The sequence below is a fragment of the Macaca thibetana genome, chromosome 15 (assembly GCF_024542745.1).
Source record: "Macaca thibetana thibetana isolate TM-01 chromosome 15, ASM2454274v1, whole genome shotgun sequence".
NCBI classification, from domain to species: Eukaryota; Metazoa; Chordata; class Mammalia; order Primates; family Cercopithecidae; genus Macaca; species Macaca thibetana.
Genome location: NC_065592.1, coordinates 59887030 through 59906134, shown reverse-complemented (window position 1 = coordinate 59906134; position 19105 = coordinate 59887030). Strand labels below are relative to the sequence as shown.

General features: G+C 37.1%; 1 protein-coding gene across 9 annotated transcripts in view; it reads left to right on the top strand.

The window, feature by feature from the left end:
* Positions 1 to 19105, top strand: part of FOCAD (focadhesin) — a 312387-nt gene that overhangs the window by 18750 nt on the left and 274532 nt on the right. For 8 of the 9 annotated variants that reach the window (XM_050761318.1, XM_050761319.1, XM_050761315.1 and 5 more), the window contains 2 exons: positions 14684 to 14772; positions 17472 to 17546. In XM_050761318.1, coding sequence (XP_050617275.1) covers positions 14716 to 14772; positions 17472 to 17546 — 132 coding nt within the window. In that variant the 5' untranslated portion in view covers positions 14684 to 14715. Of the gene's footprint in view, positions 1 to 12252; positions 12405 to 14683; positions 14773 to 17471; positions 17547 to 19105 lie in introns of those variants that run through there. The other variant, XM_050761321.1, reaches the window with a different exon arrangement.

Below are 19105 nucleotides of genomic sequence, written 5' to 3'. Positions count from 1 at the left end.
CCATGTCCCTACAAAGGACACGAACTCATCCTTTTTTGTGGCTGCATAGTATTCCATGGTGTATATGTGCCACATTTTCTTAATCCAGTCTGTCACTGATGGACATTTGGGTAGATTCCAAGTCTTTGCTGTTGTGAATAGTGCTGCAATAAACATACGTGTGCATGTGTCTTGATAGCAGCATAATTTATAATCCTTTGGGTATATCCCCAGTAATGGGATGGCTGGGTCAAATGGTATTTCTAGTTCTAGATCCTTGAGGAATCGCCACACTGCTTTCCACAATGGTTGAACTAGTTTACAGTCTCACCAACAGTGTAAAAGTGTTCCTATTTCTCCACATCCTCTCCAGCACCTGTTGTTTCCTGACTTTTTAATGATTGCCATTGTAACTGGTGTGAGATGGTATCTCATTGTGGTTTTGATTGGCATTTCTCTGATGGATAGTGATGATGAGCATTTTTTCATGCTGGGAGCTGGAGGCTGGAGCTGTTCCTATTCAGCCATCTTGGCGCCACCGGTCTGATTCTTCTTTACTGGCATCTGAGCAGGTACAACTGCTACATAGATGGAAACTAGGCCCTTCAGGATGAGACAAGAATGTCTTGAGCAGTGATTATAACCCTCTCAGAGCTGGAAGGGACATTAGAGACTGATCTTAGCTCTCCACTTTGTCCTCTCAAACCATATCCTCATATTCCCTCTGCCTGGAATGTAATGCCAAGTCTTAGTTCAAGCCCTGTTTTCTGAGGCAGCTGCAGGAACTGAGAAAGAACATGCAGTGGCTTCCTCTTGATCTTCCTGCTTCTGGACATTTCTTCCTGAGCATTCCAGTATTATTTCAAACCCTGTTTTTACAAGTAAACTCGTGTACACACAAATTTCCCTGTCTCATTGAGCTGTGTTTTCACCTGTCACATGGTGGGGTTTCCTGCCAGCTAAGTATTCATTTACAGTGGCATTGCCATCTGTATGTGTGTAGTGTTTGAGCAATCATTTGGGTATATAATTGCTTTAATTAATTTTAGTGATTATTTGCTTATTTAAAAAAACAGAAAATATAAATGTGAAAGTGTTGATATCAGTGACGAGAAGCATAGATTTACTACAGATTGATAATTGTCATGATGGAAGTGGCCAATTGTTATCCTCTGTTAGATACTCATTGAACTTAAAAACTGAACAGTCAATGATGAAATAAAGGCATACAACCCAAGAATATATACAGATGTGGGAGATGTATTGCTGGTGATGGTGCCAGATGAAGGTTAAGTTTAGATAAACAATTTTTATGTTTTGTGCTCTGAGCAAAGAGTAACCCTTTAATATGTAATGTGTGCACATTATACTTGATTACCTTTTTAGGATTGCAGTATATACAAAGATACAAAGCTGTTTGCATATGCTGATAAGCTGCTTTGGGAAGTTGATTTAACACTGTATATGCAAACCCAGGTAATTCATTTAAGGATTGATTTGATTTCCTGAGATGCAGCAAAATACAATGGAAAAAACAAGGTATTAGATTCAGACTAAGAATAATAACTAACATTTAAAAACTGTTTGCTATATTCCTGGCTCTGAGCGAAATGCTTTAATGGATTATCTTAATTTAGCTTTAGTTGTTTAACTTTATTATTATTATTATTATTATTATTATTATTATTAGCTATAGGGCATTGTTCTATTGCCCAGGCTGGAGTGCAGTGGCATGATAATAGCTCACTGTAGCCTCTATCTCCAGTGCTCAAATGATCCTCCCACTGCAGCCTCCTGCGTAGCTAGGACTACAGGCATATACCACCATGTCCAGCTAATTTTTAAAATTTTTTGTAGAGATGGGGTATTGATCACTCTGTTGCCTAGGTTGATCTCGAACCCCTGGCCTCTAGTGATCCTCCCGCCTCAGCCTCCCAAAGTGCTGGGATTACAGGCATGAGCCACCGGCTGCTTGGTGATCTTAATTTTACAAAGACTTTAAGTCAACTATATCTAAACTTTCTTAAAGAGTGGTTAAGCACGTGAGATTTGGAGGCAGACTGTTTATATTCATGCTTTTGCTTCTTACGTAATTAGGTGATTAATTTTGACCTCTGCTTTCCTCGCTTGGTTTTTCATATGAAGGTAAAGTTAATAGTAGTACTTATGTAATGGGGTTGTTTTGAATATCGAGTGAGAGAATACAATACCAGTGAGACAGTACCTGCCTAGCACATGGTAAAATTCTCAATAAATCCTGACTGTTAATACTACTGTATAACCTCAGGCAAGTGACTACTTCTCTGAGCTCCTATTTCCTCATGTGGGAAATGGAGTTAATATTTACCCCAAAGTTATTGTGAGGATCTAGTGGAATTAAAGTGTCTTGTGGAGTGCTTAGCACATAGGAGCTGTTTAATCCAACATGGCATTCCAAATTCTATGTCATGCTTTGCACTTTTTCGGTGAATCTTTATTGAATAGGTATTTGTTATATGCTGGGGAGATAGTGGTGAAAAAAGTCCCTGCCTTAAAGAGTTTGCATTTGGGGAGGTGGGGCTAGAGTAGGGAAGCAGAAATAAGTAAATGACCAATCATTTGAGACTGTGATAAAAACTATGAATGGTACAGTAGTGGGTCACTGTGGTGGCAGGTAGGGAACTATATGAGGCTATGGGGGTGGTGGGGAGATAGGGAATATTCGAGGGAACATGTGAAGGGAGAGAAGAAACAGCTTATTTGAACAATTGAACAACAAGTCAAGAGCACTTGAGGCGGAGGGGCCTGAGAGTTCTAGACCCAGATGTGGAAGGAGCTGAGGGTGTGGGCGTTGGGGTGGATCAAGGAGGAAACTGAAGGCCCATGTGGCTAAAGCGCCCTAACTGAAGGAGTGTTGCGAGACTAGGACCTTTCGGCCTTCCTGTGGAGTTGCAATGGGGAGCTATTGAAAAGTTTTCAGCATATGAGTTAAAAGTCAACTGTATTTTATTCTGTCTTTGCTATTGTGAATAGTGCTGCATAAACTGTATTTTAAATGGGAACCTTATGTATATTCTAACCTTGGGGCTGGTGTCTTATTTCTTTCTAATGGCTTGCATGTAAGATCCCATCTTTGTATATAAGTAATTAATCTTTTGTCATTAAAACAATTTTTCTACTTCATTACTGCTCACTTGATGAGAGACTCCCTACTTATCACTTAAATTCAAATTCTTTTCCATCATTCACCTTCCTTGACTGTCCCACATGGTACTGAGGGAGGGAGGAAGCACACATTTCTACAGTACCTGCTATGTGCAAGACTCTCTTGGCTTTAAGGCATACTTTATATTGTTATTCCCAAGACCTTGTTTAACCAATGAGGAAACAGGTTCCAAGATGGTAAGTGATTGCCTAGTGCTGGAACCAGGATTTGCATCCAGGTCTATGGTTCCCTGCTCCCTTTAGCCCCCAAAGGGGGCTCTCCAAAACCCCTCAGAGCTTTGCTCTCTGTGTCAGATTGCTCTGTTAGCATGATAGAGGTATGTAAGACTGTGAGCTTAATCAGATTAAGGTGTTATCTTCTCTGTGGACAGTCTTAGAGTTTGCAAAAGAACATATGTCATTGCTTCACAGTGCACTATTGATCTTATTCATTCGACCATTTTCACTGTAGTTCTTCTAACAGTACTGCGATAACTTTGTTTTTGTCCTTGTAACCGTTAAGTACTCAAATATAGAGATATTCTCCATGTCCATTTGTTGTATGTACATTGACTTTGTTGAAAATAGAGAAATTTACTATTTTCCTGTAAAATTTTTTTGTTCATTTGGTCTTCAGCTTTCATTAACACTAAGTAATGCAAATTAAAATAACTAAACCATATCTATTTCATTCTCCATGAATTTAGTAATTTAGTTTTTAGGAAAAATACCAAATGAGGTTGATTGGTCACTCTGCAACAATAAAAAATCTTGCCAATAAACTTGTAATCAGTCTATAAAATTCTTTTCCAGAGTAAGACTTTTTATTTTGGAGGAAGATTTCCTAGGAGTCTACTTGGGGAAATTATAATGGTTATGTTTCTCCTTGAAAATGAAGGAAGAAAACTTTTAAGTGCTTTGTCTGGCTAAATTACATTGGCCCCTTTTCAATATTACTCTTTTCATAAAGCATTGGTAAACATAAGTAACAAAGTAATCTTTCATCATTTTATCAACAATTTTTCTATTAAATTGCTGCTCACTTTATGACACCCTTTAATGATGGATTTCTACGCTTTCAGTGATTTGGGTGTCAGAAAGTTGTATCCTCTATTTCTACAAAATGTATTAGAATGTGAATCAAGATTTTCCTATTTTGGTAACTTTATTAAAATTACAAAACACATATTCTCATAGAAAAATTAGAAACTAGGATTGAGCAAAAATAAAAATTATCCACAATTTGTACATTCTGGGCTTTTCTTTGTGCATATATACTCTGGAGCGAGACTACTTAGGTTGGAATTCCAGCTCTGTCACTTTGTGACCTTGGGAAAGTTATCTAAATTTTCTGTGCCTCAGTTTCTTAATCTGTAAAATGAGTACCTATCTCAGGGTTATTATGGGGGTTAAATGAGTTAATACATGTAAAATGCTTAGAATATTGCCTTTCCCCTAGTAAGAGACACATACATGGGTTTTAAAAGACCTTTTATTATGGAGAATTTCAAACACAGAAATAGAGACTAGTATTATGAGTTCCAGTGTACCTATTGTCAACATTTAGACATTCCTGTTTCATCTATCAATCTTCTTTTATTTTTCTTTCTATACTTGGGTATTTTATAGAAAATCCCAAATATTACATCCTTACTCTATGTATACTTTGTACCATATTAATATTTGCTAAGAATTAGGTAAGTTATTTTAGAGAGTGAGTATACAAAATTTAAGTCATTTTTGAAGGGAGAAAATACAAGCAAAATCTAAAACATCCATTCTGTGATGTTTTAATAATTTTAGCTGACTGAATGGTATTTGAAGTAAGATTGTGAATATGGAGATTTTGCTATTCAGATTAGACATTTATTGGCCAGTAACACCTTTAAAATAATTGGGTATCAGTTTTATTGTAAATATACTGTAGATATTTTGTATGAACACAAAGTCTTTATTTAGAAAATGTTTTGTACTGAGCAATATATGTAACTGTTTTGGTGAAGGAAAAATACTTAAAATTTATGATATTGGAAAAAATAAAAAAGCTAACTTTGAAGATTTAGATTGGATGCTACAAAAATTCTAGACATTCATACGCCCTTAGATTTTAAAAAATAACTGTTTTTCATTGATATACTCATATATTTAGCATATAAATACACATCCATATACCACACTTTAAAACACAGTATTCAAGAATAATTAGATAAAATTTGTAACTAGTTAGGCATTATTCAGTTTTGTGGTTTTTTTTTGTTGTTGTTGTTAAAAACAGGGGCTGGTTCCGTCACCCAGGCTGGAATACAGTGGCATAATCTTGGCTCTCTGCAGCCTTGATCTACTCAAGTGATCCTCCCACCTCAGCCTCCCAAGTAGCTGTTTCTGTGGGCTTGAGCTACCATACCCAGCTAATTTTTAAAGTTTTTGTAGAGATGGAGTCTCCTTATGTTGCCCAGGCTGGTCTCAAACTCTTGGGCTCAAGTGATCCTCTTGCCTTGACCTCCCAAAGTCTAGGGATTACAGGTATTAGCCACCGTGCCTGGCCAAGTTTGTGGTTTTATTTTTTATTTTAATGTCTTGTTTTCCTGGACAGCAATCAGTTCTGACTTGGAATTTCCTGCCTTTGATCTTATTTTAGACTCCCATTTCAAAATCTGTAAGTAGCATGTGATATTGAGAAGGAACTAAATTGTAAAGGCAGGAATTTGATAGAATTCATTGTACTTTTAGTAAATGGCAACGAGTGAGATCATCTGAACTCATCGTCATGTAAATTTTCTCAGTATTTGAATTATTGATCTTAAAATTCCTGGGATATGGTAAGTGATGTGGAATGTGCAGGCCATGCCTCATGTTACCGATGGTCCAGTGGAAAGAACACTTGATTGGAAGTCAAGAAACCTCTGTTCTCACTTGAACTCGGTCGTGATGACTTCCCTTTTTGGCAAGTTGCTTTAACCTCTCTGACATTGTTTCTTCATTTCTCTAGTGAACAAATGTAGGGAGGGAGATGATGTTAGGTCCATTATATTAGTTAAGGAAGTGCTAGATATTGCAACAAGGAGACCCCAAAATGCAATGGTTCAAACAGTGTAGAAGTTTTTCCTGTAATAGTTGGAGTTCCAAGTATGCAGCTGTGCAGCAAGCTATCATTTAGGGATCCAGGTTCTTTCCATTTTGTTTCTTCAACAGAGTCCCAGGGCCATTGTCTTCATGTGCATGGTTGCATCTAGGTTGTTGCCCAGAATTCATTGTGGTTCGGAAGAGAGACTGGAGGAAGCAGACTCCAGCCGGGAAATGGCACGTCACTTCTGCTCAAACACCACTGGAGAGAACTTGATCACATGTTCATACTGTACCATATTTGAGCCTGGGAAATGTAATGAAGCTGTTCAGGTTACAGTTTTGTTAATACAAAAGAAGAGAACAGATATTGGTGGATAAATAGCAGTCTCTTCCACATCATATGGTTGCTGCTTTCTCTGATTATAATATTGACCAAGTGGCTTTGTCACACCACTGAGTTGCTATCTACTTCAGCTTGATTTTGAAATTACTGGCTAAGATAAAAGTGTTTTCTACTCCGGGTTTAATTTTAATGTGTCTTAGTGGTCTCTCTGAGAATATAATGACTAAAAATTACTGTTTTCTTGCACTTGCTCTTTAGTGTTGAAAACTTTCAATTTTTATGAATTTTCATGAATCATATACAGTTGACCCTTGAAAAATTTGGGGTTTTGGGGTGCCAATCCCTCATGAGATCGGAAACCTGTATGTAACTTTTTACTCTCCAAGAATTTAACTACCAGTAGTCTTATGGATATTATAAACAGTTGATTCTTACATATTTTGTATATTATATACTGTATTCTTATAACGAAGCTAGAGAAAAGAAAATATTATTAAGAAAATCATAAAGGAGAGAACTATTCATTAAGTGGAAGTGGATCGTCATAAAGGTCTTCATCTTCACCTTCACGCTGAGTAGGGTGAGGAGGAGGAAGAAGAGGGGAGGTTGGTCTTGCTGTCTCAGGGGTGCCAGAGGTGGAAGAAAAGCCACATATAAATGGACCTTTTCTCAAGGATCAACTGTGATTAAAAGGGTTCCAATTATCTTGTCCTGTTAATTTGGGAGTTAGGTGGCAGTCGGATTTTTTAAAGCTTTTGAAGCAAGAGCTGAGGCTAAGTGTGAGCAGGTGTCAGGATTTAATACAAGGTGATGAAACAATCAAGCTGCCTGATCTTGGAGAGGATATATAGAAATACTTAGGGACTGGGAAGCTAAGCAGCAGAAGAATGAGAAAGAGATCCATATTAGACAGTAGAACAAGGTGGGCATTTGAAAAGTATAGGCAGAATTTTTCCCCTCTTTTTTGAGGGACAGGGTCAATCAGCCGGAGGACTCTAGAATCCACACTTGAGCCACAGTCTTGATAAATTTATAAAATCACCTCAAAATTTATTGATAGTGCCCATCAGGTTTTCTATAAGCCATCCACAAAAAGTAACAAAAAAGATAAAAATTGTCAAAATATGTGTTTAAAAGTATGGTTTTAGGCTGATGGTTTCATAACTTAATTTGTGGGAGGAAGAAACTAAGTAAATTCCATAACTGATAATTGGAATAGTTGATAAAATGTTAGAAAAAGAAAAGTCCTGGATTTTGTGTCTCTGAAACATAGAGCCCATTAATGTGAATGAAGTATTCATTTTTTGTCAGCCATTTTCTCAGTTTGCTGATGATACTGCTCATGTAAACTAGCTTTAAGAATGTACTCTGGGCTGGATGTGGTGGCTCACACCTGTAGTAATCCTAGTGCTTTGGGAGGCTGAGGGTGGGAGGATCACTTGAGCCCAGGAGTTTGAGACCAGCCTGAGGAACAGAGGGAGTCCCCGTCACTACAAAATTAAAAAAAAAAAAAAAAAAAAAAAAAAAGCTTTAGCCAGGCATAGTGGTGCATGCCTGCAGTCCCAGCTACTTGGAAGGCTGAGGATGGGAGGATCACCTAAGCCCGGGAGTTTGAGGCTGCAGTGATCTATGATTGTGTCACTATACTTCAGCTTGAGTGACCGAGTGAGACGCTGTCTCTTAAGAAAAAAAAAAAAAAAAAAAAAAAAAAAAAAAAAAATATATATATATATATATATATATATATATTCTGTTAGCCCTGAGTTTCAGCCGGATGACTGCCTTTGAGCCCTTCCTATATAGAAATCTGGTAGTCAAGAGCGCTCAGAGTCAAATGTCTGTCTTCGTGACCATTGGATCCTCCTCCTCTGACTACCTTGTATAATCAGTTACTCTGCTGTGTTTTCATAATTGTTAGATTTCCTCTTGTTTTTTTCAGAGTGTGTCCTTTATTTGAGGTTTGACATTAAGTACTTTTGTGTGATATGTAGTTGTACAGTGTCCTAGAGAAACTATTGAGAAAGAAAGTTGAAAACCCAAAGTGTTTTTTCTGCTGCTCTTTTATTAGTGCAATTGATAGATTAATTTATTGGAAGTATTCTTATGGGGCTGAAGTACCTTGGCAGATAATGTGATAATTGCTTACTTTAAACAACTGCTTTGATTCACTGGGAACTTAAAGACCTTGTTAAAAATTACCTTTCTGATTTAAATTTAGACAGACAAAAAAGGCATACTGACAGGTTGGAGATAAATCTTTTAAAATCAAACATACATTTCTGTAGCATGTGGTTTATGGATTATATTGTTACTGGTTTCCTTTTAGTAAAATGGCATGACAAGAAGTAATATATAAATTGTTTTTTCTTAATGTATAAAATACCTAAAGGAAATTGAGTTTAAAAATAAAGTAGACTGCTGTCCAGACTGGATGACAAAGTGAAACCCTGTCTCTGTCTCTTAAAAAAAAAAAAAAAAAAAAAGCAGGACATGTGCTATACTTGCCAATGCTAAAGTGACCATGTTTACTCTTTTTTGAAATTCCATAAGAGGATATGATGTTTTTATACCTAGAAAGGCCAATGGTTGTGACTAACCTTGAAATATAAGTCTTCAGCAAATGAAAGACACTTGCAATTTGTAGCCCAGTGATAGCAAATCAGGAATGATATAAAATCATATTGCAGCTTGGGTAGTGGTTTTGAGAATGCTTAATGGCCACTTGTTAGGAAAGGTAAAGTTACTATGGATTTAAAAAACATACTCATTCTCTGAGGTGTCTCACTGAAATTAGGGCTGTCTTTTGTAATCTTTGGTATTTGTCATCTATACTTAGGTAATTTGGATAAAAACAATACTCTTTTACCACAGTGGTACACCTCCTGAAAACAAAGTCATCTTTTTGGATGGCTCAGCTTCTTCGCTTCTATAATAAGCTATTAGCCTACGCAGCTGCTTACCTGGTCCCCAAAGCCATATTAGAATTCCAGCATTCTGGGCCTGGATCAGAGTACATAGCCCCACATCTTCTGTATAGTTCTATCACCATTGATATTTGAGTAAATATATTCTGTGACATATCAATAATCTTACCTGCTTCTCTGGATACTGTAAAGTCAGCCTTCTTTTGAGTTAGATTAGATCATCAGAAAACTCTGTACTTGGACCCCAGTAGCTGGGATTTTTCTTTTTCTTTTTCTTTTTTGGCTGAATAACATGTTACATTATGCCTGTGGCTTTATCGAGGGTTTGCTTGAAAGAGAAGTAATATGACTGGGCACAGTGGCTCACACCTGTAATCCCAGCACTTTGGGAGGCCGAGACGGGCAGATCACCTGAGGTCAGGAGTTTGAGACCAGCCTGTTCAACATGGTGAAACCCCACCTCTACTAAAAATACAAAAAATTAGAAAGGCATGGTGACACACACCTGTAATCCCAGCTACTCTGGAGGCTGAGACAGGAGAATCGCTTGAACCTGGAGGCGGAGGCTGCAGTGAGCCGATATCATGCCATTTCACTCCAGCCTGGGCAAAAAAAAAGAAAAAAGTAATATAACATTACCTTTTGCTATTGTTATTGAGAATATTGCCTATTATATTACTCTGTATTCCATTTATAAAGCCCAATGTGAGAAATTTCCTTCAGAGTTTCAGGTCACAAAAATGTTTGTTTTCTTTGATAAAGGATATTTGCTTATCTTTTAGATCATAAAAGAGGTATCATTTATTTTGTTTATTTACCCTAGCTTCCTGGGAGCACAGGGCCAAATTTGAATGTTAATTGTAGGAATTATGTCAAGAAATTTTGTAAATTAATTTAAAAATAGTTATGTATACTGGGAGTTAGGAAACTATGGCCCACCCACTTCTTTTTGTAAATCAGGTTTTATCAGAACACAGCCATAGTCATTTATTTATGTATTGCCTATTGCTTTTGTGCTACAGTGGCAGACTTGAATAGTTGCTCTGGCCCTTTACAGAAAACAGATTTCTAGTCCTGATATAAATAGTTACATGTGGGTCAGACCAAATGCAATAACACTGAATATAAAGCAGTATGATTACTGTTAGATGTAGCTAGTTGGAAGAGGCTTAACAGAGTGTGCTAAGAAAGGAGTTTAATATTTAAGCAGTGGAAGCATATAGAAGACATTTTATCTGGGAGAGAAGAAATAAAATCCTGTAGAATTGAGCAGATTTTGAACATTTGGGACCATTTTGGAAACTGTTTTAGCTAGATTAGAATTACAGCAGTGGAAATGAAGTTGAATGGGCAAGACTATTGATAGGAAGGCATAAAAGCTAGGCACCAGAATTTGCATTTAATCCAACAAACAACTGAAAACCCAGTATGAAAATTTCACAGGGAAGTGATGTGATGGGAACAGCATTTCAGTACAGCTAGTCTGACAGCAGTGTACGAACTCAGCATGGAGAGCCCCAAGACTAAGCAGTTACTGGAGTAAGCCTGCCATGAGGAACTAAGATAATGAATCTAGAATGAAGAGGAAGAGTAACCTCTGAGATGCTGGCAAGAAGGAAGCCGATTTTGTGGCTGACTGGATTTAGAGAATGGTGGTGAAGGAAATTGTGAGAGGAGAACTGGGGAAAAATGAACTGGAGTGACCGTTTTTTGAGAGGAAATATGTGTTTTGTTTTTGATGTCCCTGGTTTCTGGTGTTTTAGAGCCTCCTAAGAGAAAGTATGGAAGCATTTGGAGATCTGTGTGAGATGATGACTGAGCTGTGGGAGAGTTTGTATGGAGGAACAACAGCACGAGGCAGAGTGGCTGGGGAGTGCCTCCAGGAAGGAAGATAGCACTCGAGGAGCAGAGTGCATGGAAGAACAGGAGGAGACAGTAAAACAGTGTTTCCCAATGTGTATCCCAGGACAGACTGATAGTATAGATGGTTAGCAGGTATTTCCATTTTTGCATCGCCAGATAGATTTGATAAATTCTGGGTTAAGCAAAGTTAAATAGACTTCTTGTATTAGACCCTCTCATGTGCTTTAATAATATGCACCATTATTTATATCTCCAATATGATCTCTACCTCCAAGTTTAGATTCCTGTATTCGACTTTCTATGAGACATTTCCCCTTGCGATATCTGTGAGGCATCTAAAACTTAACTGTCCAAATTGGAATTCCTTGTCTTCCTCACAAAACTTGATTCCCCATCTCAGGTGATGGCAGCTCTATCTTTTCTTTTTAGTAAAAAATGCCGTGGTAAGAAGTAACACTGAAATTGTTTTGTTCCATGTGTAAACTGGCCAAAGGAATTGAGATTAAAAATAAGGTTGCTCAGACTGGGCATGGTGGCTCACGCCTGTAATCCCAGCACTTTGGGGAGACCGAGGCAGGTGCATCACTTGAGGTCAGGAGTTCGAGACTAGCCTGGCCAACATGGTGAAACCTGTCTCTACTAAAAATACAAAAATTAGCTGAGCGTGGTGGTGGGTGCCTGTAATCCCAGCTACTTGGGAGGCTGAGGCAGGAGAATCGCTTGAACCTGGGAGGTGGAGTTTACAGTGAGCTAAGATCGCACCACTGCATTCCAACCTGGGTGACAGAGTGAAACTCTGTCTCACCAAAAAAAAAGAAAAGGAAAAAAAAAAAGTTGCTCAGATTAAAAACCTTGGAGTCATCCTTGACTTCTTTCTCCTATGTTTTTTTTTTTTTTTTTTTTGACAGAGTCTCACTCAGTGACCCAGGCTGGAGTGCAGTGGCACAACCTCAGCTTATTGCAACCTCCACCTCCTGAGTTCAAGTGATTCTCCTGTCTCAGCCTCCTGAGTAGCAGGGATTACAGATGCATACCACCATGCCTGGGTAATGTTTGCATTTTTAGTAGAGACACGGTTTCGCCATGTTGGCCAGGCTGGTCTCAGGTGATCTGCCTGCCTCAGCCTCCCAAAGTGCTAGGATACAGGTGTGAGCCACTGTGCCCGGCCCTTTCTATACTCTTACCCAATCCATTAGCAGCCGCATTGGCTTTCCCTTCAAATACGTCCAGAATCTGACCACATGGTACCTCAAGTGATTCTATTGAAACCCTACCACCTCTTTGTGCAGTAGCTTTCCATTTCACTCAGGATAAATATGTCAGTCTCTGTAGTGGCATACAAGGCCTTTTATGGCCTAGCTTCTCATGAATCCTCTGACCTGATTTGCCATTCTTTTCCTCCTTTGCTCTGCTGCATGCACATCTCTTTGTTCTTCCTAAGACAGGGCTTAAGCAGTTTATTAGCTTAGGACCTTTTCCTGTGTCTGTGACACTCTTCCCCCTAGATATCTGTTTGGCTTATCTAACTTCCTTCCTTTCCTCCTCTAAATCTGTTCACATGCCACCCTCTCTAGAAGAGACTGACCTGGACTACCATATTTAAAATAGAAAGAGTGCACTTCTCCCATTTCTCATCCCCTTTATTCTGCTTCACTTTCTTTCTTTTTTTTTTATTAGCATTTACCATCTTCTAACATATTTTATGTATTATTTGTTTAAAAAATTATCTGCTACTTTCTGCTAGACTGTAAGCTCCATGAGTGCAGAGATTTTTGCCTATTTTGTTCACTGATATAACTCAAGCACCTAGAACTGTGCTGGACACACAATAGGCAACTAATAAGTATTTGTTAAATGAGAGAATGAATTTCAAGATGGGAATATATGTCCCCATAGCATCTTTCTTTCACCCATGGAGATATTTTTTTCCTGTGTTTCCTAGGGACACACTTTAGGAGATTCTGTTGTAAGTATTATGGAATTCAAAGGAGGAGAAAATTACAAGAAAGTTGTGATTGACACAATTGGGAAGTTAAAAAATTTTGACCTGCTTAAGCTAATAAGTAGATTTAGGGAGGAAAAATAGTTTACAATCTTATAACAAGTTGTTTCAGTGTTGTGGAATGTCAAATTCGGGGAGGAAAGTTGGACATAGATGTTGAAGAAAAATACCAGGATAAATTACCCGTTCAGGGAGTTTAGCTTTGGATTAAAGGGTGGAAAGTACAGATTGAGTACTCCGTATCTGAAATTCTCGGACCAGAAGTGTTTTGGATTTGGATTTTTTCCCAAAAAATTTGGAATATTTGCATATACTTTAAACTGGTTGAAAATCCAATCTGAAAATCCAAAATAGTCCAATTTTGAGATCAAGGGAACTTGGTTTTTCTGCTTGTTATAAGTTAATCTAGGGTTGTTTATTGAGATAAATTTTAATTTTAATTATATTGTAGTAAATAGGTGACCTAGAATACCCTGTTTTTCAAAGTAGTGTAATTTGGTAGGTTCAGTGCTTCATGAAAATGGGATAAATTGGGATCCTTAGGAAATCCTCTTTTTAGTTCCATACTCCTGCTTTACCACCTGCCTTCCCCATCCTTTTGCATGCTTTTCTTTCCCTCCCTCCCTCCCTCTCTTTTTCTTTCTTCTTTCTTTCTTTTTCTCTTTCTTTGTTTCTTTTTATCTTTCTTTCTTTCTCTCTCTCTCTTTTTCTCTTTTCTTTACTTTTCTTATGAGCCTAGTAGGAATGATAAGTGAGATATAAATATTGAAAGTTGATGCTAATTGTTCGCTTGTTCCTCCTGTAGGAAACAAGCAGTCTTTTTTAACGTGTGAATTTCTAGGTCTTTTCTACACTTCTTGAAAAAAAGTTCACCTAGGCTTCACACTTGTCACTAGCAGTTGGATTAGTGCTTAGATGAAAGCTTGTGCCAAAGTGAGGCATAGATGAAGTAATTTTATGACAGTTTGACTCTTTCTCTCTTATAAGTTTTGATCCACAGAAGAATTAATTTCTGTTTCAAATGTGTGGTTGAACTTTTGGATAGTTTTTTCATTTCCGTAGTGCAAATTCATCTTTTTCAGGGTTAGCTCTCATGGGAAAAACCAAAAGCTGTTGGGCATTTTTAGTTTATTTATCAATCATGACATTTGAGTGCTGAATGACAATGAAGTTATTCCAAGGATTACTCTGCAGAGCCCTGTGCTTTATTTCCATTGTTGTCTTTGGAATGGATTACGTTCACATTATTTGAGGAATAATTAATTGGAGCTCCAATTCAGACCAGTTGGAAGACTAACAAATATTCTTTTGTTTTGGTTACAGAAGCTGCATACATACATGTAAGAGAAGCAAAAATGTCAGATGATATCAGGAAAAGGTTTGAATTTCCAAATTCTCTTATCCAATCACAGGTAATTTTGTTTGTTTATTTTTGCTCATGGTAACAAATAAACCTGTTCTGTGGATTGTTAACTGAACTTTATATATTTAACATTAAATATTTTATTCTACATGTAGAGATTTATATTATTTTATGAAGCAGCTTTTATGAGTTAATTTGAAAATATATATTTGAGATAGGAAAGCAAATATTTGAAACTGATCAATCTCAGCTTCTGTTTATATATCATACTTTTCTTCCTAGTGATAATAAAACCTTGATTAACTAGTAGGCCCCTGAATATGCTTGTTTGTTTGTTTTTTTTTTTTTTGGCCTATAATTATTGGGAACAGAGGTAAATAGTTATATTTCCACAGAGCATGAGGGATTAATATTTAAGAAGACATATCCTACCCCTTATATAGAGTTTTATAATAATGACATTTAATAAGTAAAATATCCTGGGTTAAAAAATTTGATGTATCTACTAAGATAGGAGATTGTGATAACTTTAAAGAGCTTTTCAATAGTTAAATGGTTAAAACAAAGATGGCTTTCTGGTTAGCCTTTAGGTAACTAGAAACATTCTGGTTAATCAAGGTATCATAATAGCTTATTGTCTTTTCTTGTGAGAGTAAAGCTAACAGATCAGCAGAAGCCATCTTGAAGACTTAACAACGTACAGCGCCTTGGATACTTTCAACAGTTAACTTCGGAGATGTCTGCTGTGGGAATTGACTTAGCTGGGTAGTGGGGAACCCTTCCATGAGGAGTAGAACACTCCTTATGCAAGATTCCCTTCTACCTGGCTGGGTTGGAGTCATATCCTACAGGTCCTTACCATGAAGAAGAAGATGAAGGCTTGGAGGATACTGTTCGCAGTTTTATTTTTCTGTGCCTGGAGTCTCTTTGTTAGCATAGACAAACAAGAAATAAATGCCCATATATGTTACTGTTAAATTAGGTGAAAAGTATATATATATATTTATATATATAATTTAGCATAGGATGTCTATTTGAATGCTGTTATGGAACACTTAAGTAGCAATGTAGGCTGATTTATCCTTGGGTTTTGTATTTTAAAAAATCAGTTTAGGCTAATATCTCTGATTTGTTAGAGTATGTTAGAGAAATTGAATCTGGTGGGGAATGGGGAATTAAGCTTCTTTTCTTTTAGTTATTTTTCTAAATATGAACTATAGTTTTTTCTTTGTCGCTATTGTGTTTCATATTGGTTTTGTTAGGTTCTTGTGATTGTGTCCTGTCCTTTGCAAATATTTCTTATTGTTCTTCTGTAACTACTGCTCAATATTAGCACCATATTTCATTGATTCACACACATTTTTTTTCAGATTTTAACATCTTTGAAATTGAATTGCCTCTAGTAATTGATGGCAGCAGTTGAGATACAGTTGGTATTGCCTGCACATTTGTGAACTTGGGCATGATTTTCTACATGAGTCTAAAAGAACTCTTGTGTGACTATAAAACCAAAATTCTAACTTATAAGAAGCATTGTATATCATAGACTAATTGGCAGCCTTTTTTCTTTCTTAGTGGTACACAGTATAATGGTGCAACTTGCAATTCCTGGTCCGTTACATTCAGTGAAATATGGTATATTTTGTAAAACAGGAGCTCAGCCTATCCATGGGCGCTCAGTTCTTGTTACTATTCCTTTTACTAGGAGATAAGAGACAGTAAGTTGGACTAAACTTAATATTCACGTACATGAGTGACTTATATTGCAAAACTAGACCACAAGCACCGTGGTCTTAAATCATTTTCAATGTGTGAAATACAAAGAGAAAAATGAGGAAGGAGTGGGTGCTGTGTTTTTATTTGAGCTATTCTGGAGACTTTGCAGAAATGGCAGCTATTCACAGCTATACTGTAATTTGGTCCCAAGTGCAGGCTGGACAGTTGTTGGAATAGTGAAGTTTTTTCCAACCCGTACACAGAATGGCAATGATTGTTACTAGCCTATTGGCTCTAAGACTGTAGTGCTGGGTAGTGCTGAAGAACTAGGGGAATAAAGTTGAGGTAGTAGGAGGTAATGATATTTATGTCTTTATATAACCAGCACTCCTTTAAGAGACTTGAATTTAATTTTGGGTTTTTTGACTAAAGCAGGATATGGGAAAACTTTAGAGATTTATGAGACTGAAAGCTTATGTTTAAATTGAATTTAAGGGCTGAAACCTATAAAAATGATAAAGGAATCAAAATTATATGGCCTACAGGAGGGAGAAGGGTGGTGGTGGAGGGAAGCCCTATTGATTCACGTCTGTTTGTGCTATAGTCATAAAGACGAGTTTTCTTCATATTCGTTAACGGTGTGATGAAGCATGATGGATTTCATTTCAGTGCAAAGATGATTTTAAAAACTATGGGGTTTCTCACTCATGTTTTAATGGAGTAAGCAATCTCAAGTTATCTTCTGAGACTGACAGCAATTTGAACCAAAAATCTGGCAGTTTTCTTAACCTCTATGCACTATAGTTGCTTATTGGTAACCTGGGATAGATATGCCTACTTTGAGAACTATTCTGAAGATTAGAAATTATGCATGTGGAGTGCCTAATTCAATGCCTTCTACATAGCACACACTTAGTAAATGGGAATTTTATTTATTCCCAATTGACTACCTGATACACTCATATTAACTAGTATTGATATTTGGAAATAACTTCTAAGGGACTGTGTTCATTAATTTTATTTGTTTTTTAGGCTGTGGGTCATCTTATTGCTGCAGTCCTAAAGGAAAATGGTTTTTCAGAAAAGATTCACCAATCTACAAATCAGGTCTGTGTTTAACTTTATGCTTCAATTTTCTTCAGATAAGATTGCTACTAGCTGGATCACATATGCACCTGTCTTGTTTCCCTGATAGTTCAGATTACAGCAGAAATGTTTTTGAACTGTGAGAACTTCATTGCCTTTTTTGATAATTTGTTTGTCTTTTTAGTGTATAGCAATAAAAAAGTTTTAAATTTATTAAAACACACTCTAGGAATGAGAAATGGAGGGAGGGGCTGGAGAGGAGTATTCTTACGACTATTGATGAAAAACAATATGGATGGAATGAGAGAAGGCATGCTTTAGAGAAGATTGATAGAGTTATCTCTGAGGAAATCATTTGGGTAATGAAGAGAATGAACAGAGTGGCTCTGTTTGGATGTAGATTTCTCATGCTTCAGCTCAGCCCCAGCTGTGAGTTCTTGGTTGGAAAGGTCATACATTGACAGTCAAAGCTGAAAAATTCCATCTTACACAAACAGCAGGTAAATGCTCAGAGTTGAAGCAATGCCAGCTTACTGAGATATACCACTTGGGGTTTGTTTGATCAACATTGTGTATTTTGACCTGCTAGTTGGGAAACTCTTCTTAAGAGAGGTGTTCTCGGGTGTCCTCTATAGGGAACATAAGTGATGGAAATAAGATTCTTTTTTTTCACAGCAGAAATAAATTGATTTCCTTTTTCTCACATTCTTTTTGATTAGCTGCTCCAAGTTACATTTCTTTATTGCTTCTGCAGACATGTTGAAGTAAGTGTAGGACACACTTCACTAATTGGCATTTGTCTGGTGTTTGTATGTAGTCATATAAATTAGGTTTTCTGAGAACTCTGATCTTAATCCTGCCTATAATCACATTGTGTACTTTGAGAAGATCTAGTGGTTTTACTTAAACTGCCAGGATTTATTGAATGTCAAATACCTGTAACTGTTTCCTCTTCTACTAAAAATGAATGCTTACACAGTCTTACCTGAGGCAGCAGTTTATTTATTTGTTTGTTTTGTTTTTCTGGTGTAATAATAGAGTGATGGTATTTAGAACCCTTTGATATTGTCAGTACAGTTGAACGCAATGTCTTTCTGAATAAAAGGAGAAGTAGAATATAAATATTTCCTTCCTGTAGTGATTGTTAACTGTATTGTTATTTTAATAGTGGGATGCTAAGATAGAATAGATTCTCAGCCAGCTACAGAGGGAAAATGGGTACAAATGATGTTGATTTTCTTTTCTTTTTTTTTTTTTGGAGACAGAGTCTGGCTCTGTTGTCCAGCCTGGAGTGCAGTGGCGCGATCTCAGCTCACTGTAACTTCTGCCTCCTGGATTCAAGCAATTCTCATGTCTCAATGTCTCTGTTCGGGGCCCCTGACTTCCCGCAACACATTCTAAAATGAAAACTTATATTTACTTATATGTCCTTCTCATGCTTTTCTATCAATGAAGACAGAGTCACAGTGTGAGGGGGGAAAAGTCAGTTTCCTTCTTGGGCAAGCAGTTTTCCTAGGCTTTTTTTTTTTTTTTTTTGTTAGCCATGGAATGAGCAGCTTGCTGGTTGCCTGTCTTACTTC